At 30.5% G+C, this 24901-nt stretch overlaps 1 protein-coding gene across 20 annotated transcripts in view; it reads left to right on the top strand.

The window, feature by feature from the left end:
• Nucleotides 1-24901, top strand: part of LOC143240177 (DNA (cytosine-5)-methyltransferase 3B-like) — a 79583-nt gene that overhangs the window by 36939 nt on the left and 17743 nt on the right. For 14 of the 20 annotated variants that reach the window (XM_076482223.1, XM_076482216.1, XM_076482211.1 and 11 more), the window contains 13 exons: nt 3530-3679; nt 5651-5752; nt 6669-6789; nt 8175-8309; nt 10505-10549; nt 11604-11737; nt 19011-19079; nt 20270-20334; nt 20719-20773; nt 22170-22377; nt 22789-22938; nt 23856-23942; nt 24568-24719. In XM_076482223.1, coding sequence (XP_076338338.1) covers nt 3530-3679; nt 5651-5752; nt 6669-6789; nt 8175-8309; nt 10505-10549; nt 11604-11737; nt 19011-19079; nt 20270-20334; nt 20719-20773; nt 22170-22377; nt 22789-22938; nt 23856-23942; nt 24568-24719 — 1473 coding nt within the window. The remainder of the gene's footprint in view (nt 1-3529; nt 3680-5650; nt 5753-6668; nt 6790-8174; nt 8310-10504; nt 10550-11603; nt 11738-19010; nt 19080-20269; nt 20335-20718; nt 20774-22169; nt 22378-22788; nt 22939-23855; nt 23943-24567; nt 24720-24901) is intronic. The other 6 variants (XM_076482221.1, XM_076482220.1, XM_076482219.1 and 3 more) reach the window with 1 other exon arrangement.

Raw genomic sequence — 24901 nt, 5'->3', positions numbered from 1 at the left:
TGTTGAGTTTTTGTTTTGTTTCATGTGCTGAGTCCCAAGGAATGTATAGTCCAGTATGGGTGATTTTTCGGTGGATTTCTGTTTTGAATTGTGTGTCAGTTCTTGTAATTTTGAGGTTAAGAAATGATATTTGATTGCTTTCTTCCTGTTCACATGTGAAGTTAATGTTGGGATGTATAGAGTTAATGTGATTGAAAAAATTAAGTATGTGTTCTGTAGATTTGAATTTTGCAACCGTGTCATCTACATATCTGTACCAGTATAGTGGTGGATGTAATGCTGTGTTAATTGCTTGTGTTTCAACTTGTGTCATAAATATATTGGCTAGAACTGGTGATACTGGGTTGCCCATGCTTAGGCCATTTGTTTGTATATAGTTTTGGTTGTTAAACATGAAGTTTGTCTTTATCGTGGTGAATTCTAAGAGGGTTGCTAACTGGTTACTGAGAATTTCTATAGTTGGGTTAGGGTCTCGGATATAGAGTTCTAAGGCTATCGTGCAGGCTTCAGTGGTTGGAACTTCTGTAAAGAGGGATATAATATCGAAACTGGCCATTAAGGCTTTATGATTAAGTTGATTTAGATTAGACTTGAAATTAAAAGAGTCTTTGATGAATGAGCTGGCTGATGTTACATATTTGGAGAATGCCCATGCTATGTATTTACCAAGATTGTAATTAAACGATTCATATGTGGACATTATTGGTCGTAATGGACAATCTGGTTTATAAGGATTGGGGATGCCGTATATTTGCGGTGTTCGTGAGTTGGTTTTACGTAGGTAGGAATAAAGTGTTTGTGAAATTGTGTTGGCTTTTTTCATTTGTAGTAGTAATTTGTTCAGTTGCGTCTCGTGTGTCTTTGTTGGATTTGTGTGTAATGGTTTAAATTTGCTCGTGTCTGATAGGATGTTATTCATTTTTTGGATGTATTCATTCGTGTTCATTATGACTATAGCGTTACCTTTATCTGCTTTTAGAATTTTTATGTTTTTGTCTTGTTTTAGATTTTTAATGGAATTAATGTCTCTTTTTGTAAGGTTGTTTTTTAGTTTTCTGTATTGTGAAATTATGTTGATGGTTTTGTGAGAAAATTCTTTGAATAAATCGTTTAAGATGTTGTTTTTAGGTGTTTCTGGAAAATATAAATTTGTAATTTTACCTGGGAAGTTTGGCTGTTGGATGTCAATAAAATTATCTAAGTTGTCTTCTTTCTGTTGGTTGTGTTTGGTTGTTTCCTTGTTTTTCTTCTCTGTAGAAAGTATCACAAGTCTCCTGGCTAGGTCTTCTAAACATGTTTTCATTTCTATGGTTGAAATGTACCTAGGTGCTATTGCAAAGTTGAGTCCTTTGTTAAGTAGTTGTTTCTCGTCTGTGTTTAATTGACGGTCGGATCTGTTAATTATGAGGTTAGTCAAAGCAAAATCAACCAACTAAAGTAAATACAGCTCACGAATCAAAAAAACCACGAAACCATATACTGCTGTATACCATATATTCCTGACATCAGCAAACAAATAACCAACATTTGGCAAAAATTAGTAATAAAATATGACATTCCAGTTAATACCAAATTTATTCAAAAACCTGGCACAAAACTGAGGTCTATACTATGTAAAAACTACACTGACAAACACCACACCAACATTATTTATACAATACAATGTGATAACTGCCACAACTTCTATATTGGAGAAACAAGTAGAAAAATGGAAACCAGATTCAAAGAACATAAAAAGTCACCTTCACACGTTTCCAAACACTGCAAGTCAAATAAACACAACATAACCATAGAAAACACTCAAATACTAAATAAAGAAACAAACATAAACAAATGCAAAATTAAAGAAGCCTTACTTATACAACAACTTAAACCCAAAATAAACCAATATAAAGGAACGCCTTTATACCTATATTAATATAATAAAATAAATAAAATTATATATTCAAACATCTAATACCACCCTCTACATTTCGACACACAGTTACACAACCCCTTTCAAACATGTGGTCAGTTACCTCTTTCTTTGGGAACCTGACGATGACCGAAGAAGGTCAAAACGTTGTTCGCTCTTCTATGTAAAATATTTTCTCAACCCAAACAAGCCGTTTTTGCATATAATTAGCTGCTAATTATCTTTACCACATATTTAGTAGATGTGTTGTTCACTTATAACTGATAATTGGACTAAGATGATTTTTTAAATACTGCTAACTTTGACAATTATTTATTTCCAATTACCACACTTACTTATTTACAGAAATTATTACAGTATTTGAGAAAGTAATAATTTCTAAAATATAATTGATTCTATTTTAAAGTGCTAATATTTATTAATATAGTAATATGTGATACTTATACTTGATCCATATGTAACTAAATTAATATTACAATGTTGAATTTTTACTCTATGTAGCTATGTCATCAATAAAATACTGTAAATCTTAGAGTAGACTATTTTAAATCTTCTTTCACAATGTGTGTTTTTAAACTTATTTATAGACATTTAAATAGCATCTAACTGTATAATACCAAATTAAAAAGAAAGTTGAGAACAGTTTCTGCTCCTGTGCTGTCATTTAAACAATATTTTGTTTAAATGTTTATAGTTCAGTCATATTTCTGAGGAATATGTAAATCTGAAATGCCTAAATGTTAATGCTTTTTATTTCACTTATATAAGCCCCCCCTGCTGGTACAACATATGTCTATGGATTTATAACACTAAAGTCAGGGGTTCGATTCCTTTGGTGGGTTCAGCAGATAGCCCAATGTGGTTTTCCTATAAGAAAACTCATAATACATTCACTTGTATACATACAATAAGTGTTTATAAGTGATAAGAGTTATTGGTTCTGTAATGGTATCAGATAAATGAGTTGCATATTTTATAATGATGTCACATCTAGTGACACTGTCTTTAACAAGCTGAGTGTGGCCCAGTCATTAGTATCCTGAGCTGCACATTGGTATGTTCAAATCACTTTTCAGTGCAGCTACAGGTGAATGATATCTGTGACATTCAACTCTGCTATTTGATTAAATTAGCCATATAGTTAGTAGTTTCTGCTTATTGGTTACCCTTCATTAAGGATAGTTATTCCTGAGCTTTGTAGATCTCTGGCTTGGCCATTTAGTCCCTTTGTTACATGTTCAACCATTCAGGTTGAATATTTAAAATATCATATTTTATTTAATATCAGCACAAAGGATAAGAAATAAATGTGTTTGTTTTATTCTTATTGTGTGCATCTATTAAATGAATTCTGTGTAATAATCTACCTACCTATGGCACCATCGAAGTTAATAAATAATCTCTGTACTTTTGAATACCATACATGTTGGATTTCTGGTCAGTCAGTGATTATGAAGGTTGGGTTTTTCTCTGTGTTTTAAATCTTGGGATTGAATTTATTTTCATTTTCTACTTGCTGCTATGGAAGTATTCAGGCAGGTTTTTAGCTCCAACAGTACAGTATGATTATATTGTTGTTACACATTCATAATATTTTACATGTATTTTCTATAGGAACCAAGTATTGGGGATATTGTGTGGGGAAAACTTGGATCCACACCATGGTGGCCAGCTATTGTTATTTGGGGATCTGATTGTGGTCAACCCCCTGCCCATCCAGACCAGACCTGGGTATTTTGGTTTGGTGATCACAAGATATCTGAGGTAATTTGGACTTAATATTGTTTATCTAAGGATAACTTACCTTCCTGTAATTGAATATGATTTTATGAGGATATCTTAAGCAGTAGTATATTTTACAGTTTAGTTTTAATGGCCTGTCTACCTTTCCGAGATTAGTTCAAGAAAGGCTTTTCAGCATATCTCATAAAAGCTACTTCAATTAAGTGTAAAAGAATGATTTTTTTTTAACTAATCTTACAAAGGTAACCCCCTATTAAAAGTAAAACTATACTTTTAAATGCATTTAAGCTTTGGTAGCTTGTATTTTTAACAATTTTATCCTTTTTCTTGTCTGCTAAGAACACCATTTTTCTCTGCTTTTCTGATTAATACATCCTTTAAATCATATCTTTACATTTCTCCTTTATCTATTGTGTTGATTTACTTTACATTAAATATATCTCTCTTTTCAGCACTAATCATATTTAAACTGTAATAATTATTGTAGGATACGTTTTATATACTTTTATACTTACCTGTTTTTATTTATCAGTACTCATGATTTTATAGCCCAAAATGGTCCCATCATAGAAGATTGTAAAAATAGTGCCAACAAACAATTTTCTTTACAAACATTCTCAGTTTTATTACCATTTTAAGGATTTATCAGCTTTAAAAATGTATAAATGAACATACTACATAAGAAAACTGAGGTTTCTATACTTGAGTAAGGGGAATTGAACCCTTGATTTTTAGTATTGTAAATTCATAAACTTACCACTGTGCCACTACTTTTAGCAATAGTGATCACTATTAGGGTAATAATAGGTGATCATGAAGAGATAATGTGCTCTACCTCACCAGTTAGCATTTATACAAACCCCCAAAAATTTAACATGTTTTGACGATAACCTTCTTAGATAGCATGAATTGCAACTTAAAATGATCAAGCATCATTTCTTATATCATTTTCAAATCCAAGAAATATTTTTTTTTATTTTCATTGTAGCATATGGCCATGTTTATGAAGTCATAAAGTGATTTTTGGCATAGGTTTTATTTTATCCCTATTTTCAGAAACTTTGATGCCCTTTACCAGTTTCCATGTTTTATAGTATGCCTAATCCCCCACTTTGTACATAGTTTTTCATTCTCCATTAGTTGAACTTCTGAATGTGCTTTTCAATTGTTGTCTGTTTGTTTTTATTATATGTAGATAATCTATATTTTTTTTGTAAATCATGCTTATTGGTTCTATTTTTTTGTATGTAATTTTCTTCAGTTTTCTTCTTTCTTTCCTCTTTTTGTGTAAACATTCATCCAACATTTTCTTGTCATTTTGGACCACCTTTATGTATATTATTATTGCTTTTCATCAGTAATAGCCATTGTGTTCTTTCTTTTTGTAAGTCTTGCATGGCTTGGTGGTTAGGGCACTTGACTCTCAATCTGTAGGTTGTGGATTTGAATCCCCATTACACCAAACATGCTCACCCTTTCAGCCATGGGAGCATTATAATGTACAGTCAATCCCACTATTCGTTGATAAAAGAGCAACTCAGACTTGGTGGTTGGTGATGTTTATTAGCTGTCTTCTTTCTCTAATCTGCCTCTGATAAATTAGGGATGGCGCTATGCAAAGTTCAAAACAAACCAGTCTTTCATTTTGCACTTTTCTTGTGAGTTTACTAATACAGATTTTGTCCATTTCTCTCTCTCTCCCCCTCTCTCACGTGTTAGTCTTTTGTTTTTTGTCATTGTATATGTATTATTCTATTTGTACATTTATGTTTTTCTCTTATTTCTACTTCTGTGCATTCTTCTATCAGTGTTTCATTTTTTTTGCTCCTTTTGCACAATTTTTTAAAATATTTTTACAACTAACTTGTATGTGAGTTTCACTTTATATCTTAAAATTTTCTTGTCTGTCTAATTGATTTTGCAAACTAGAAAACTATAACAGTAGTGTATAAACCAAGTACTTGTATATTTATTTATCATTTTTTTGTGTAGCTACCAAAAGATAAACTTCTAGGACTTGTTGGAGCTTTCAATGATAACTATATTGATTTAGGTGGAAAATTCTTTAAGCGGGGAGTTCTTGAAGCATTACAGGTATGAGTAAATGGGGTTTTAATACTTTTTTTTTAAACAAATAATGTAAACATTGAATGTCCAACTGTATTATTTCCAATTACTGCTACTGGAATGTTAAAAAATATGTTCATTTTCTTTTTTTAAAGAAAGAAAGATGCAAGTGAAGACTAGAATATTTGTATGTTTTTATTGGAAGTGTAACAAATATAAGCAATAATTATATTTAAATAGTGTGTCTGCTAAGATTTGTATGAACAACTTGTATAAATAGATGGATAAGCATTCAATTCATTTAATTAATTGTTATGAAATAACTTATGGTCAACTTGAAATGTTGTACAGTTACCAATTACATATCTCAAATTACTTTTAACTGAACTGATATCCATTTTATAAAAATCAATATAACAAAATAACTTATTTAACATGTATTATTTGGACTGGCATATTCAAAAATGCTCTTTGGCATTGTAAAAATTAACAGAACTTTGTGTTGATGACACAGATTATGCAGTAATTTATGTATTATCATATTCATCTTATTTTTATGTTTTATTTAAAAATAAAAATATCTTTATTGTAGTTTTTATTTTTTCAGTTATATGTAAAGGATAAGTGTAAAAGTATTTATATAGATAACCTTCTACTTTTTGCTATCTTACAACTCTTTCCGTACATACTGAACATGCATTTTGTATTTATTCTAGGCAGTATATAACAATGTTCATAGTTGTAGGATAAAAGGAAGTTAGAAATTAGACCTGTTTTTTAGCACTGACCATGAATTATAGTTCAAGATTATATTAGAGGTAAAAATTTATAGTAGGCTTATTGTTTTATTATGTATAGATTCTTATACAACATTATTTATTATTTATATATTTAGTTCCACAATTCTGTTTTGTTTTCAATATCCTCTGTTTTTGATTTAAAGGAAATGGCAGTTCGAGCAGGAGTGGATGTGGCAGAAGGAGATTCTGCAAAGCTGCTAAGTTGGGCTAAACATGGTTTTCGCACAGAATCTCGCAAAACAAACCCATGGGCACCCAGTGTTGGTATGTCAGTTCTATCACTTTTATGTATTATCCTAAAAGTTTTGTTTGAAGGGAAGAAAAGTTAATTAATTATGGGTGATTTATCAAAATTAATACTTTATGAAATTAAAAGTGATTTCATTCTTATCTTTATTGTAACTTCAACTTAGTGCCTCTTTGGTTTATTTATGTACTTTTGTAATGTAAATGTGTTTGTAATCCTTGTGATTTTTTCACAGAAATAATAAACAAAAAATGTCATTGTTTTATATTATTATTTACAGTTTGTTTAGTCCACTATGTTGAAAAATGAAATAAAAAGGTTATGCAATAATTTTTTATGAATACTTTCACACAAGTATTTTTGGGTCAGTGTTTGAAAAAGAAAGTCTCTTTTAAAAATTAATTTTGCATATATTTAACTAATTTTGTGATTTATTTTTTAAACTTTTATATGACTAGTCACACTTAAGTAGCAAGTGTTATCAAATACATACTTTCTTCTGTAGGATGATATATCTATACATCCAGGCAACCCCATCTACTGAACTAAACTTTAAAATAAAAATGAAATACTCAAAACCAGCTCTTATCATTCAAATATTTATCAGGTATCTTCCAAAGGCCAAACAACTTGCTATATAAATAAAGCTTACTTAACTGATGGTGACTCCTATACTGCAAAAATTATATTTGTGTTTTCTAGTCTAAAAAAAAAATTCTCTTTAACTTTTAGCCTGCACTTGTATGACAACCTTTCCATCTCGGGTATCATTCTAGTAGTCCTCCTCTGAACCCTTTTCAACAATTAAATGTCCTTCCTATGTAAAGGAGCCAAAGAATACTCCATGTTTAGTCTAAAAAATGACCTATACAATGAAATATTGACCTTTTAGACTTGTATTCAGTATTTATATAGATACAACCTAAAATTCTGTTTGTCCTGCCACTAGTAATAGCACATCGCTTGGATGGCTTAAAAGACTGATCAACAAGAACACTGTGATCCTTTTTTCCCCTTAACACTATTAAGGTTATTCCCAGCCAAATTATATTGGTATTTCAAATTATAGTATCCTACATACATTACCTTGCATTTATTATAATTAAAAGCCATTTACCATCTATTTATCTAACTTACCAAATAATTCAAATAATTTTGTAAAAACAGCAGTATCCTCCTCACAGCTCACAACAGCTGAAACCTAATATCATCAGTAACTTTAAATAATTTATTGATCATTACTATATCTGTGTCATTGATGTAAATCAAAAAAAGAGCATAGGTCCTAACAGTGGGCTTTGAGGTATTCCACTTGTGACTATAATCCAGTTTGATTGAACTTCTTTTATTAGCATCTAAAATTAGCTTCATAAAGGAACACTTTTGTATATGTATTTGATAGAAAATCCAATTCCTGAAAATGTACGTAGACGGCTTGATCGTATCAAGGCACAGTACCTGGAAGCTCTTTTGCTTCTTGAATCACAGACCTCCCTGCAACCACGCTTTTCTCGATTTGCCCAGTTAGAAAATTCAGGTTAGTTAGTACTTATTTATCTATATTGTACTATTAATTTCAGAATAAACAATAAATAGAGTAAATAATGATTAAATTATTTCCAATAAGAAAGCTACATTAAGTGAGAGAGTGTCTGTTGCTTTATATTGAATTCTTTTTTGTATAATATATTTTATATATAAAAAGAAATGTTTATCTTCATGAACAAAGCTTATGATGAGTAATCAATAAAAATACAAAATAGTAATCAATAAAAAGAAATGTTTATCTTCATGAACAAAGCTTATGATGAGTAATCAATAAAAATAGAAACTTATTTTGGCATATATTCAGTAAGCATGTGACATTTTAATTTGCACATCTCTATTTTTGAGAACACCAGCAATATTTCTCGTTGCGATGTTTCACATTTGTGGTTTTTGAGAGTTGAATGTTTTGAGTATTCTGCAGAACAAAAGAACTCCCATCATAAAAAGTTAACAAAAAGTTTAATGGTAGTATAAAGACTTAATGAATAATGAAATGACAAAACAGTTTTTTTCGTAGTGCATTACATTATGTGTCCATAGAAATTACCATAATATAGCTGCTAACAGAAATGTTCAAATTTACATCTACAAGTACAGATCTTGTTGTAGTTAGGAGGTTTCATGTATAAATATGAAATTGTGCTTCACAGATCTGTCCTTTTAGAAGTTATAAATACTATTGTATTATAATTGGGTAAATTTTTTTTTAATGGTACTTGGGGAAACTACAGAGAGTTGGTTACAGATTATAGTATTGAATGCAAGTTGTATACATTTTCTATTGAATGTTGGAGTAGTTCTAGAAATAATTACATAAGATAGGTGTTAATTATTTGTATAAACATAAACCACTTTTTCCAAACTTTTAAAGTGCTTACAAAACTTATTGGTGACTGGGAATTCTTAAAGTATGGAAATATTCCTACTGTAAGATTAAAGCCAAATTGAATATTCATTGTTGTCCAGGTAAGTGGAAAAAACTTACTAAGCTGTTGTTTAAGACAGCAGTAGACTCCTAAATCTATTAGGATTAATTCCTTCATCTATATAATGAAAGACTTTTACTAAAGAGAAACCTCCAACCCCTGAAAGCCATTGTTGGGAAGTTTGGTATATCTTCTGGTGCTATTAAAAAGATAATAAACAAGAATTTGAAGTTTACTAGTTTCCAGCCACCCCTTGAATTTAGTGACTGTTTTCATGACAAAGATGGTGGGACATATTGGAGTCAGGGATATCTCATTCAATCACAAACCTGAAAAGACCCCCAGTGAAACAGATGAAAGAACAAAAGTACGTTGAAGTTAAAGTATGCACTTGGAAGTCATATATATGAAATTATAAAAGAAGGAGAAATAGAAGGATATTGGCATGAATTTTTTTTTTAAAGCTTGTTGTGAAGAAAATATTGCTATAGGGCCATTGGTAAAAAGAATTGAAGACAAGATGAGTGTGATTGCTGGCATATCAGACTTTATCGTGATTTACAAAGAAAATAAATTAGGTTGTTTGTGTGTGTTTCCTTTTAGTAAAGCCATATCGTGGCATCTACTGTGTCCACAGAAAGGAGTTAAACCCCTAATTTTAGCAGTGTAAATCCAAAGATTTATAGTTCTGAAACCAGAGAACAAATGAATTAGGACAAAAAAATGAACTAAGCTTAGTTTTGCAAATGTAGGAAAAACTACATAGATGTATGAAATACAGTGCATATTAAATTTATAAATGTTAATTGAAATATTTCTTACTGTAAAACTACATGTGAACTTACATACAATTACAAAAACATTTTGGTTATGTCTTTTTGATTAACTTAATACATACGTGCTAAAAATCATCCAAAATTTGTACATATGATGTGTATGCATGAAAATGTTTTAATTCAAATATGGATATATCTGCTACTTAAAAAGAGAATATAAGGTTTTTATATAACTATTCAGAACAACCCTGTGAAAACACTTGAAAATGTAGAAAATATTATGAAAGAAATTGATTCTTAAGAATTGATATTAGTGATTACTTAATTTATGTGTAGTTGTATAAGGGATTTTATTACACTGATGAACTTCATATGTGATTTATTATGTTAAAATATTTTTTGGTATCTTTTTAATTTAATTTTCTTACAAAGAACCTTGTAGTGTAACTCACTAAAATATATTCTCACCTTTGGTTTTTCAGGAAGTGCTTTGAAAAAGGTTAGGGAAAGGAAACTGTCTATTCAAGGTCAGTTAACATTAAAATATTAATGCTCTTAAGATTTTAATGTTAACCTTTGGTTTTTTTCTCTTCAACTAACAACAAGTGGTCCATTTAGTTTGTGGAAAAATGTTTTTCTAGCTAAGGTATAGTTAAATATAAATATTAATAATTAATAACTATTTGTTTAAGTATTTATTTTAAAATTGACATAAAAATTTGGATTTTATTGTGTAATAATAATTATTAGATGATTTCTGTTTTTTTTACTTTTCCACTTTGTTACTTGATTAAGAATGATGAGTGCTCAGTTCATTTTGAAGACAAAATATGCATATCTAGTATTTTATATACTGAAAGTATTAATGGCTGTAAACCATAATGTGACTGTGAAAAATTATTAAATTTCTATTTATCCTATTTTTAACAACAATGTTAATGGCTTTAAACCAGATATTTCATCTTGAAATTTTCTATGTCATAGTGACATATCTTCGTTTATGCTTGTCTTTGAAATACTACTTACAGTTAATTCACAGAAGATTGTTCACTGCTGAATTTCTAAGTTGTCTAGTTCAAGTTTTTACTAGGAAATTAAATTTAACATTTAAGATTTTAAATAAAATATTATGGTCAAACTTAGGGCTTATGCCTGTCATGATCTAGTGGTTAGAGCATTCAACTTGCAACCTGCAGATTGGGGGACTGGAACCCATCACTGAATATGATAACCCTTTCAGTCGTGGTCCATTATTAGTTGATGATCAATCTCATTATTCATTGGTAAAAGATATTCCACGAGTTCGCAATGGTTAGTGTTGACTAGCTGCTCTGTCACAACAAGAGAAGAAGTGACTAGTGTGAATAGCTGTCAGATAGCTTTGTAAAAAGCTCAACAACAACAAACTAAGTGAAACTTATCAGAAGGTTCTTTAAATACTGTTCTTGTCTTATTATGATGTTTCATCATCATCTGTATTATTTCTGATTTTTCTCAGTCATGACATACTCGTATCCTCTGTTGAATATAATGTTGCTCATAAAATAGCATTATGACAAATGAAGTATCTCTTTAATATAGATGTATGTGTTGCTTGTGATTCATCTTCAGAAGATATAGTGACCCAACATCCTCTTATAGAAGGTGGACTGTGTCAACAATGTAAAGATGATATAATAGAAACTATGTTTGCTTATGGCGATGATGGAACTAATGTAAGATACTACGTTATAAGATTTAAAACTAATATATTTGTAACTCTTTATTTTTGTATTTTTTAGCAGTTTGGTAATGCTGTTGGCTCACTAACTTAAGCCTGTATCATTTTATAATATTTTAGCTCAATGTCATTGGTGTTTCATTAATTTTGTGAATCTTTGTGTTGTATATTTGTGTCATTTCTTTGTTATTTGTCTTTATATTGCAAATTTAAATCATGATTTTATTGTTTTTGTGTAAATGCAAACATATTCATTATTTTTAAGATTTCTCTACTAGTATTAGTACAGTAATGTGTTACTTCATTTTCTAGGGCTGTGCTGATAATTAATTGTGTGGTTCCATTATGTTTATGTACATTTTTATAAGTAGTTTCAGTTCTATCCTTGACATTAATTTTTAAATTTAATATTGTTCTGTAAAGTATGCTGTAAGGTTTTAAATAGCTTTATGACACAAATCTCATACCAGTATAATTCTGTTTAGCTGATTTTTGTAAATCTCAAAAGAGTCATTGTTATTTGCTGAAATTTCAGAAACAAGTGTATGGTAGCATTTACATTTTATTTAATATGTTACTGATCAAAACATTTCTGAAATATTAAAGATCATTTTGTACATTTTGCATTTCAAGATAAATTTCTCTGATATTTCTTATAATACCTTTTGATAATGGCTGTTATGACAACATAACCCAGAACCAGGACTGGAAAGGTCAACTTCAGGTGACTGATGGTGGTTTTTGTACTTACCTGTTAGTCTTCCTGGCGGGTTATGATCATTACCATTTTGCTAGAGAAAGTCCTTTACAACTTCTCTTACTCTGCTTTCTTTCTTAACATTGTAGACTAGGTGTCAACATTGGTTTTATGCTTTTTCTGTATTTCAATGATATTTTGTTTGACCTTCATTTACTTTTATGTATTTTACTACATTTAATTTATTTTTACTTTTTTACTGGATGTTTGGCGCAGATAGCCTAGCTGAATTTGTGCCATAAAACACTAAAACAAACAAACAATTTCTTATAAAATTATTTCCAATTACTTACAAATGTTTTGTCATTTATAATTTTAATTATTCAACTTCAAAAATAGGCCATAAAACTGAATATATTACAAGCTAAAGTCCAAGTGATACTGAACAATATCTTTCAGAAAATGAAAATCATTTTAAACTAACTTTTCTCCAGAAAGTTAAGTATTTCCTAATGCAATATGGTTTTTACCTTCACTTAATCTTCTTTCTGCCCTCCATTGCTAAAAATATTTGAAATCAGTGCACCAGACTATATATTTTTCATCAATTTCATGCCACTTCTGTATATGCACAAATCACGTGACTGTTCTCCACCAGTAGTATTGTGCCACCTATATTGGTGTATCTAGCTCCCTTTGTTATCCCTGGCCAATGTTCCCTTTTTTGATTTCAACAGTTTTAGGTTTTAATATTTGAATTCAATTGTTTCAATGATTTTGCATTTAAAATTTTTCTTATTCCTGTATTCTAATTGTAATTAGTATGAATTTGTGTCAGAAATGTAAATTTCGTTGATGGTTGATAGTACGACCCTGCAAAGTAAGTACAGGTTTTAATATACAGAGAGCTAGAGTCATATGTTTAGCTGGTGACTTCTTCTCCTTTTCAACCTGAAAATGTTTCTGAGGAAGAATACCATCATGGTGAAGAAGAAAATTTTGACACACTTTTTATGACACCTTCTTCCTTTGGTCAGTTATAATCAACATCCATTTAGGATATTTCATTTCCTGCTCCTGAGTTTGAATCCAAGGGTTTTGGTTCATTGTAATTCAGCTTAGTTCTCAAAGATTCAACTTTCTCCTTCCTTTCACACTGCCTATCTTGAGGCCTTTTGTCACTCCTCTGAAAATTTTTAAGCACAGCTCAGGACCCTTCATTTGGTCCATTACAGCTCACTTATTAGTTTTTGCCCTTCCCTAAATACTTGGCTCCTGTGTTGTTACAAGCAATTTAATGAGGAGGATGCTTTACTTGCAAGAGGTCTATCTTCCCCATTCATCTCTGTGAGATCTAGATCAGGACTCCTTTCTATGCAACATAGTATTGTTGTTAAATTGCATTCTTCTTTGTCTTCTCATTGCTTGAAGTGTGTCACTTTGTTTACTATGACTGGGGTTGATGTGTATTTGTAGAACCTTGTCTGTCTGGTTGAGGTTGTATATGTGCATAGCTAATTTGGTGTATATTTTTCTATGGATTGCATCTCTCAAAACAAATTGTATTTGTGCACATCCTTTTTTTTTTTTTTTACTGTATCAGGTACATTTCCTACTTTAAGGGCAAAGAGTGCACTTGTTCCAGAAATAGTGTGTTACCCCACGAGTGTACTTCACTTTTATCTCAGAACAAATCCACTCATTCTGGGCAGTTACTTTTCACTTAGTGTCATTGTTATATACCTACATTGGCCTCTTCACCTTTGCAATTGCAATGCAGGATTCCAGCTTTGTGTGAATGGAGATAAGGGCAAGGCTTTCTTAGGTGCCCATTTTTCAACTGGAAAATGTTAAAAAAATCTACTCCTTTAAGCATAATTTATACAGTTCTTAAAAATATAACTACTAAAAACCTTATGCCAAAATTCTAGCACTTGGGCTACATTCTGTCATATTTTTACACTTCGATGAAGATGACTACTGTTTTTCACGTGTATTCTCCTTTACCAGATTGTATTGTACCTAAAGTAGAAAGGTAAAAAGCAAATACACTGTAAGAAGGTTTTCCCCTCTGCTACCTTTTTCTCAGGTACCAACTTTGTTTACCATCAATTTTAAAAATACAAATATGAAAGCCATCTCCAAAATACATATACCACCTCTGTGTATTATCAAAGGCAGGTGTAGAAATTAAGGTTATCTTCATTGCATTTCTACAGTAAGTACAGCTACAGTAGGCTAATGAGAATAGTTATCATGTATTAAACTACTTCATCCGATTATAAGCATAAGCTTTTATTATAATGTAGCATATACTTAGAAATACAAAGCATATATATAGAATTGAATTAAAATGGTGATCTCCTTTACCCATTCTGTGAATTTTTTACATGTACAATCATGTGAAAAAATTAGGACACCCTGTGTATTTTTGTAACATTTTTGGATATATAGATATGTAATCTCAATTTTAACAATACTGAGAGATTATAGGAATATAACTAAACAATTAAAACTGAAGAAAAGACTTTTCAAGATCTTCTGTAAATATCATGCTACAAAAATGCATATTCGAACTGAGGAAAAAGTTAGGACATCCTACCCCCTAATAGCTAGTATTAACCCCTTTGGCTGAAATAACTGCAGTGAGATGCTTCTTGTAGCCATCTACCAGTCTCTGACATCGGTCTGAAGAAAGTTTGTCCAACTTCTCAATGCAGAATTCTGTCAGCTGTGAGATGTTTGAGGGGTTTCTTGCATGTACAGCCCGTTTCAAGTCACCCCACAATGGGATTAAGATCTGGGCTTTGACTCGGCCATTTCAGGACTCTCCATTTCTTAGTTTTCAGCCAGTTCTTGGTGGATTTACTGGTATGTTTTGGGTCATTGTCATTTTGCATGGTCCAGTTCCACTTCAGCTTTAATTTTCTTACAGATGGTCTCACATGATCCTCAAGCACCCACTGATACACAGTAGAATTCGTGGTGGATTCTATGATTGTGTACTGTCCAGGTCCTGCTGCAGCAAAGCAGCACCAATCCATTGACATTTCCACCTTCATGCTTCACAGTTGGTATGAGATTCTTTTTCAGGAATGCTGTATTTGGTTTACGCCAAACATGTCCTCTGTTCTGGTGTCCAAGTAATTCAATTTTGGACTCATCTGTCCAAAGAACATTATTCTAGAAGTCCTGGTCTTTGTCTACATTCTGTCTGGCCTTGATGTTTCTCTTAGAGAGCAGAGATTTCCTCCTTGCACACCTCCTCTGCAAGTTACACTTGTGCAATCTCTTTATGAATGTAGAGGCATGCACTTTCACATCAACAGTAGCCAGATCTTGCTTAACTTCCCGTGATGACATTTTAGGGTTTTTGGAGACCTCTTTTAGCATCTTGTGGTCTCCTCTTGGGGTGAACTTGCTTGGACGACCAGATCTGTGCATGTTGGCAGTTGTTTTGAAAGCCCTCCACTTGTTGACTATTTTCCGGATAGTGGAATGACTGATGTCAAACTCTTTTGAGATCGTTTTAAATCCCTTTTCAGAGTCATAAGCTGCTACAATTTTCTTTCTGAAGGCCTCAGACAGCTCATTTGCTCTCACCATGGTGCTCACTCTCACTTCAACAGTCAGGAGCACACCAAACTAAATGTCTGAGGTTTAAATAGGGCAAGCTTCATTCACAATGCTGAGTAACCATCTTCTAATCACATGCACCTGGTGTGATACACCTGTGTGTGAGTTGAGCCATTTTATGTGGGTAAAAATGTGGGGGTGTCTTAACTATTTCCTCGGTTAGAATATGTATTTTTGTCAAATTACATTTTACAGAAGATCTTGAAAAGTTTTTCCTTCAGTTTTAATTGTTTAGTTATATTCCTGTAATCTCTTATTATTGTTAAAATTGAGATTAAATATTTGTATATCCAAAAATGTTACAAAAATACACAGGCTTTCATAGGGTGTCCTAATTTTTTCACATGACTGTATCTCACTATGTCCCCAATTACCTGTTTCTATAAACAGACCCTTAAATCTAAAACTACCACCACTCACTCCATTTGAATGTTAGTTATACAGGTAAAGAGATATACAACTGTTATGTATTCCCATTTTCAAAGATTTTTCTTGCAGGAAAATAAGTTGATTTATGATTAATACATCTCAAATCCAACCTACCCTAATCAGGTACACATGGTGGAAACTAAATATAGCAAAAAAAAGCACTCTATATGTTCTTCTCTGAAATAAAGGAGTCCATGGAATTACATGTTCAGCGATTTGTATTGAAGAATGCAATTTATTTTTATCTCTTCAGTTATTGATAACAACAAATGTCTTGACTGTTATGTATAATAATATGATAAAATGACATAATTTGAGTATATACATGAGAGATATATACATAAAAGAAATCATATACTGAAAAACTAATTTTATTACAATTTTTTTGGATATTTTTATATGGGAAAACTAATGGGACAGTAGGCTATTCACAACTTTTCAAAACATAAATGTTTTCTAATTAATCACAAGAAAAAATTTAGTTATACTTTTTTGTGTCATGCAATTTTTGTGCTTGTGTTATTGCATTGAAATTACATTTTTCTACTGGTGACATGCTACTTTTAACACCTCACCATACTATATTTCCTTGGTGTGCTGGAAAAACTTAAACTCAACATATTATATATGTTTGGAAAGCTTTGTCCATTGTTTATCATTTAGAAATTACCATACATTTGTGTAAGGTATGTACTCAGAGAAATATGTTCCAGAATACTGGTGACATTAAATATGACACTTAAGAAAGCCTGGCCTGTATGGCCTGTATTGAAAGTTAACATTTTTCTTACACTGCAAATGTATTTATGATAGGCACTTACTTCCTATCATACTCTTCTCACCCTTCCCCCTTCCTCTCCACTCCTGATGTTCTTGTTCAGAACCTGCTATTTATCAAAAATTAAGATTGAGTGAGAATACTGACACTACCTGTGTCAGTATAAGTGTTGCAAAGAAGTCACATGATATTTATATGTTCAGAAAAAGCCTGAAATTGATGGGGTACATAGACTGTTGCACTGATTATGAAAACTCTTTAGCACTGCTTAGAGGACTGAAAATTGAGATAGCTTTTCATGAGATAAGGGTAAGTAACTATCAAAAATACTTTTTCAGTGTAAGAAAAGTGTTACCTTTAGATAAAATTTACAAATAAAAATTGTTCTCTAGATTTTATTGCTTATCATAATTGCATTTCTTTTGATAATATAGTTCTTTGTGACCTCTTTCATGAAATTTGCCATATCTTATTGTTTCCAAATCTGTTTTATTAACTTATATATCTGTAACATTTAAAATATAACTTTGATGAAATGAGCAAATTTCATTATGTCCTGAACAATTTTTCAGTCTTTCTTCTGATTCGTAGCAGTTTTCCTGAAATTTCTTCTATAGTTGTTCAACTCTAAGTTTGTGGGCTTGTAACACTAAAAAAATAGGTTTTAATACCCACATTTGACACCACTCAGATAGCCATACATGTATTTTTGTGCTTAATGACAAACAAATGAACAAATTCACTTATTTAGCTTTTACTCATGTGGCCTAATACTTTAAAATGAAACCTTTGAGCTTTTTATTTTTTCAGGAAACCAAAAATAATTTTGCTGTTTTCAAATTCTAAAAAAGAACTGTCAGTTTATATATTTTCCTGTAGACTTGCTTGATATTTGCAAAAAATATAATTGAACAAGTCAAGAGGTGTTATATTTATATTATTGTTTCTCTTTTTCTTTTTTTTCATAAAAACAATTCATTTAATTTTGGATTGTATTTAAGAGAGTTGTAGTGGAAAGAACAAATCTTCTTCAAAGCACAATTGAATTTTAAGTTGATATTCATGAGAGTATATAATGACACCATGTGTTTTCTGTACTCATTTAACATGTTAATATTGGAACTCCCATTAATATCTTTTGATAATTCTTTTCATAATATATCACAGACAAAATCTTCATAAAAATAATATGAAAATCTTATTTTGCTTCTGACAAGTTAATTTTACAGTGAAGACTTTGACTTTTTAGAAGATTTCTACTTGCTTGCATTGATCAAATAAAACATGAGTGAACATTTTGGCTTCATGAAACATTTTGTGCATTTGATGTGAAAACCATTTACACTTTCCTTCTTTGTAAACTTAAAAAACTCTAGTGTCTGAATGCTTTCTAAGTTTTAAGTAGAAACTCTTTGACACTCAACAGTTTTATAATTTTTGCTTTGTTTCTTTCAGGGAATCATACTATCTTTTATTCCTGCAATAATTGAGACAGTTTACTTAATAAGGAGCACCAGTATTCATTAATATTCTTGATGTTCATGTTTTCAAAAGTTGTTTTAAGTCTTATGTGAACAACTCTACTTATCACAATAATTTTTTTCTGCTATATTTTGGCATTGTCTACACTAATTTTCTTGTCACTTTTCCTGAACTTTTTTAATACATTTTAACTTTTGACTAAGAATTCCTCTTTTTGCTCTAACAGTTTGTGTTTTTGCCTTACAGTTGCCCCCCAGTGGCACAGCGGTATGTCTGCGGACTCACACCGCCAGCAACTGGATTTCTATACCCGTGGTGGGCAGAACACAGATAGCCCATAGTGAACTTTGTGTTTAATTCAAAAAAAAAGCTTTGCAGTTTTCTAGTTCTGATTGTTCTCATTAAAACTTTTTAATAAACCTAACTATATTTTCATCATAAATGTAATTTCAAAGGAGTCAAACATTTAATATAATATTTTTAAGGTGAACTGTTTCATACAATGTACTACCCATCATCATTATTCTGTATTCTGATATATCTCCTTTAACGTGTGTGAAATTTAGTATATAAAAATAATCCTGCAAGTGCCATGTAATTAAAATTGTATTCATCTGTATCATAGCTGTTTCCAACTTCTTCATCTTAGGATTAATGTTAAATATTATAAAGGTTTAGCAACCTTTTAATTGAATTCACACGCATAGAAATTGACTAAACCTATTAAGTTAATAGTGATCTTTTAAATATCTTTCATTTTTTTACAGATTACTCTCAGTACATTGTGCAACTAACAATAAAAATTAAACGACTTTATGTAATAGTATTTATTAAATTATATACTATTACATGTTCTTTGCAACATACTTTCTCAATACACTAGTGACTTGTATCGTATAATCTTGGGTTATCAATATGTGATAAAATTTAGTATAGGTATTTTCAGTCATTTGTATAATGTCAGACATGTGTACAATTGCGTAAGCCTTGTATATAATTAAATATTTATTTCTGTGTAATCTCTATACTTATACATGCATGAACAATTTGTATGATATGGTTCAAATGGAATAGTTTTCTTTCTTTGTTTAAAAACTGCAGAGTTTGAACTAAGTGATGGGAGATTGATGTATAAGGTATGTTGCTTCTTGAATAAATATTGGAAATCTGCATCAAGATAATGCTGTTTGTAATTGTCATGTTTTATTGATTGTACTCTAGTATATGAAGAAGTGTTTATTACTTCTATGTTTGTTTTATTTTATCAGATCTTAGATTATGTATTTTATTGCACTCAAATAATTTAGTGTACTTCTATTAGTGAGGTTTGTGGGAAAATGTTCATGAATATTTTCTCATTGATAACTGAAATTCACAACCAATAGTTGATTGAGAAATTTGATACTACATTTACAGTTTTGAAATTTTGATATTTATGTGACTTCTGTAGTTTATGTGTAATAGAATGTTTTGATATGTAGAATTAAAATACTTTTTTTTTCAAGGCATACTGTGTTATTTGTGGGCAAGCAGGAGAGCTGATTATCTGTGATAACACTGACTGTAACAAGTAAGCTGTTTTTGTGTTCATGGGAATATACTCAATATATTATTAGAATATTAAATGTATAAATGATAACAATAATGTTATTGTAGAATTTCTCTAGCCTTTTAATTTGCAGTAATACTAATTATATCTAATTTAATTAAGATTAATTATTATACATATGGTACATCAATAAATAAATATCACAATATTTTTTGGCAGCTATATTAACAAAATGATCTTTTTGTGATAAAAGTTAATTTATCAGGTGATTCCTTTAATTCAGTAAACTTAGTTTATGAAGTAGCATTTAACTCAGTATTTCATTATGATTCTATACTTCACTGAATATATTAATGTTTTGGATTAAATCTAACTTTGCTTCTATAATCACGTATTCTTTCTTAGGTGTTACTGTACTGGATGTATTGATGTTCTGATTTCTCCTGGAACCCATAAAAAGGTAAATAAAATCGGCAGTATTATAAGATAGAACTGTACGTGCAAAACCTTTGTCAATTATAGAAGGACTGCCCTCTTATTTTCTATAAATGTTTTGAATGACGCAGATATGTGTGATTAGTTATTATAGGTCAAAATTATGACATTAAAGTGGTTTATTTGGTTTATTTACACTACTTTCCAAAGCTATGCCTCTGTTGATGAAGATTACCATTATCTCTTGACAATGTATAAACATTTTCACAGTGAGATCCCTATTTTACTTTTTTTATTTTTTTTTATAGCATGAGGCTGTTATATTCTGTAATGAAATCACTCATATAATTGTTTAAGTTTCTTATTTCCTATATTTGGATCTGATTCACTTGAGTTCACTAGCTCACTAATGCACTTTCATGATTTTACACTGCTATATTTGCCATTGTTATTTTCTTTACAGTGTGGTAAATCAAAGTTAGCACTTGTGATAACCATACTTCCATTTCCTTGTGAGGTTACATTCTTTTAAATTTCAAAAGTGTAGAACAGTCTTTTAAATAACTTACGTACTTTGTGATGCTCTAATTATTAATGGGCGTACATTAATCCTAGCTATTCTCTAAACGTACCATTGATTCAACAAGCAGTGTTGTTTTTCTCATTGCACACTTTACCATCATTGTGGATTATCTTTGGGTCCCTCTTAGATTTTTGTAATATAAAAGAAAAATTAACACATCATTTTCAACTACTGCAAATATTTGTGATAAGTTTTGATATTTATTTTTTGTCAACTGAAAGCATAATACAGCCATTATTAATAACAGGTGTAACAGGGAAAATATTCGTATGCATTCATATAAAATTGCTTTTAGTAAGTGATATGACAGTTACATACATATAATAGTGTTATTATTAATCATTATTGTGATGTGTAAATTTTAACCTTTTAACTTGCATGTTCTTGAAGTAAAGATACTGAACATAATTAAATTAGCATATAACACAGAACCTTCACTGGAAAAGACTTTCCACTCTTAAAAATTCCAATTTTTTTGTATTATTAACTGAAAAGAATTTTTGATATAAAAGTATCTTTAACCATATGTACATGGACTAAATTCTAGTTGAAGGGAGCATTTGAAAAGTAAACAGTTAAATGTTGGCACTTTAATATATGTTAAACCTGGTAGTTGTCATAACTGTGGTCTGGATGTTTACTGAGGAGTGGATTATTGGTAATATTTATAATTGTCATTGTTTTGACTTGTGAATAACACTAGAACATATTTTCTTATCAATTCTCTTTCTGTTCCATAGATATATTAATGAATTTTATCAATGAATCAATAAATGTATGATTCAGCAAAAGTTTATGAAAGACAAAGGTACATAATAACAATTGTATATCATTATAGGTCCTAGCTGCTGATCCTTGGTTCTGCTTTATCTGTACTGAGTATGATCCAGAAAGAAATGGTCTTATTCAACCCAAGTTAGACTGGCAACAGAATGTTTTAAAATTGTTTCAGCCAGAGAAAAGCATCCAGTTATCCCCATCTTCAGATGACTATAGAGAAAAAAAACCAATTAGAGTTTTATCTCTGTTTGATGGAATTGGAACTGGTAGGGGGGGAATAATACCATTTTTATATTTGTTTGGAGAGATTCTTAGTGATACTGTAATAATTCTGGCAATTTTTTTCCTTTTTTTTAACAAAAGAATAATAATTTCTAAATATTTTTTGTATTTTTGTTTTCTTTAAGAAGGAATTGGTTACATAAATGAAATACATTTGTTTTTAGGGCTACATTTTACTCTGTTATTACCATTCTGATTTTTATAACCTACATGATTAGCATTATTAGAACTGGACTTTCATTTTAATCTTTCCAACAATTTTTAACATATAATGCATGTTTCATCCCCATAATAGAATTTATGATAGTTAGTAGAATATTTGTTGTAATATTCTAGTATAATTTGTATATTAGTGAACAGATTTCTAAGCAAATATTGCTGTTATATTCCCAAAGGAAGATATGTGTTAGATCAACTGGGAATTGAAGTAGAAGCTTATTATGCAAGTGAAATGGATCACGATGCAATTAACATTTCAATTGTGCAGCACAAATGTAATGTCACTCACCTGGGCCAAATTGAGGAAATTTCTGATGCTGAGGTAGGTAACAATGCGCAGTTTCTTTAGTAATTAAGCTTGTGCCTAAAATACTGGTTTAATTTTAAAATGTATTCCTTTAACTATTTGAAAATTGTGATTTTGATGTACCCATTTTTATCATATAGATGATGTGAAATCCTATTACTTAGACTAAAAGAACTGTTTATTTTAGTCTGTTTCATCATTGATACAGAGATAGATAAAATTATGTTTACTTTTAATATGCTGTTGTAGTCACTGTCAATACCTTGTTTTCTACTCAGAATATAGCCAAGTTCATGAGAGCCTTTATTGACAAATGCAGTAAAACATTGTGCATAAAAAATTTAAAGTTACACGTCCCATCATCTAATATCTGATGTATAATTATTATATAAATAATAAATACAAGGGGCCCAGCATGGCCAGATGGTTAGGGCGCTCGACTTGCAATCCGAGGGTCGCAGGTTCGAATCCCTGTCGAACCAAACATGCTTACCTTTTTAGCTGTGGGGGGACATTCTGAAGTGATGGTCAATCCCATTATTTGTCAGTAAAAGAGTAACCCAAGAATTGGCAATGGGTAGTGATGACTAGCTGCCTTCCCTCTAGTCTTACACGACTAAATTAGGGACAGCTAGCACAGATAGCCCTCATGTAACTTTGCTAGAAATTCAAAAAACAAACAAACAATGAATATAAATAAATGACCTTCATAATTTAATTATTTTTATTAAGAGTTGGGAAATGTATTTATTTAGCACAAGTAACGTGTTATATTCTATTCAATAAATGTGTATTTAATAACTACAAATGTAAGATCCAAATTTGTTGCATATTTGTGATAAATTTAGCCATATTTTGAATGTCAATTAAATATTTGAAAATTTATTCCTTTTTTTCTTGAAACTTATTTTGTTCCTTGTGAAATATTATAGGTAGCCAAGCTTTGTCCTGTAGATCTTGTGATTGGTGGGTCACCATGTGTTGATCCCTCATTGGTTAGTTCTGGAAGAAAAGGCTTATATGGTATGTTAATAAATCATAAATTTAGTGTTAATGCCTAAAAGCACTCTAGAGATAAAGTTGGCTGAACTTGTTGACCATATCATTAAATAAAGTTTCAGAAAATGAAGAGTACACATTTATTATATCAAAGATATTGCCCTGAAACTTCATTCAGTATTTGCCTTGTATTGCAGCACTTAATGTTTTAATTGCTTTGCTGTTGCTGAGTAGAATTTCAGCATTTAATTAGTTTTTATTATTCAGAATATCTGTTCTCAACTAAAATAAATACAACTTCAGATTTAGTGAGAAGTAATTTTTTGATTACCTTGATGTATTTTTGCATTATACGAATAAATAATTTGAACTTCTATATCTTGCATTGTCAACTTATCTATTAAAGTAACAATTAATTTATTCTTGATTGCACTTGCATAAAATAAATGTTTTTTTTTTATGTCATGTTTAGTTTACATCAGTCTTTTAATGAAAACAACATCCAGGATCTTTCCCAGATCATCATTATTGCTGCTCTCATTTTTTCCATACACTGCCAAATGTTGTGAATTTGACTCCATTATACATTAGATGGTTTATTTAGTTTTAACTGAATATATTCCACTCTAGTTTAAGTTTTTGTTTACAGATGCAACTGGAACAGGGAGATTGTTTTTTGATTTTTTTCGACTATTAAAGGCAGTACAGTTGGCAAACAAAGAGCGTCATGTTTTCTGGCTTTATGAAAATGTAACATCCATTCCACAAGAATACAAATCTATTATTACACGATTCCTCCAAGTAAGTAACTTGAAGATATTACTTTTTTGTAGTTGTTTATTTAATAAGTTCAGCAAGAGTGGTATCTTCAACTACAAAAGTAGTCTTATCATGCTGTAGCCTTACTAAAAATATTATTGTGTTGTTATTTTGCTGTTCAGGGTTAAAATTATTATAAAATGTAGTCAGTATTTTTCAGTGAA

The sequence above is a fragment of the Tachypleus tridentatus genome, chromosome 13, assembly GCF_004210375.1.
Source record: "Tachypleus tridentatus isolate NWPU-2018 chromosome 13, ASM421037v1, whole genome shotgun sequence".
In the NCBI taxonomy this organism is placed as follows: Eukaryota; Metazoa; Arthropoda; class Merostomata; order Xiphosura; family Limulidae; genus Tachypleus; species Tachypleus tridentatus.
The sequence above is the reverse complement of the archived record's forward strand: the minus strand, read 5'-3'. Positions and strand labels throughout refer to the sequence as shown.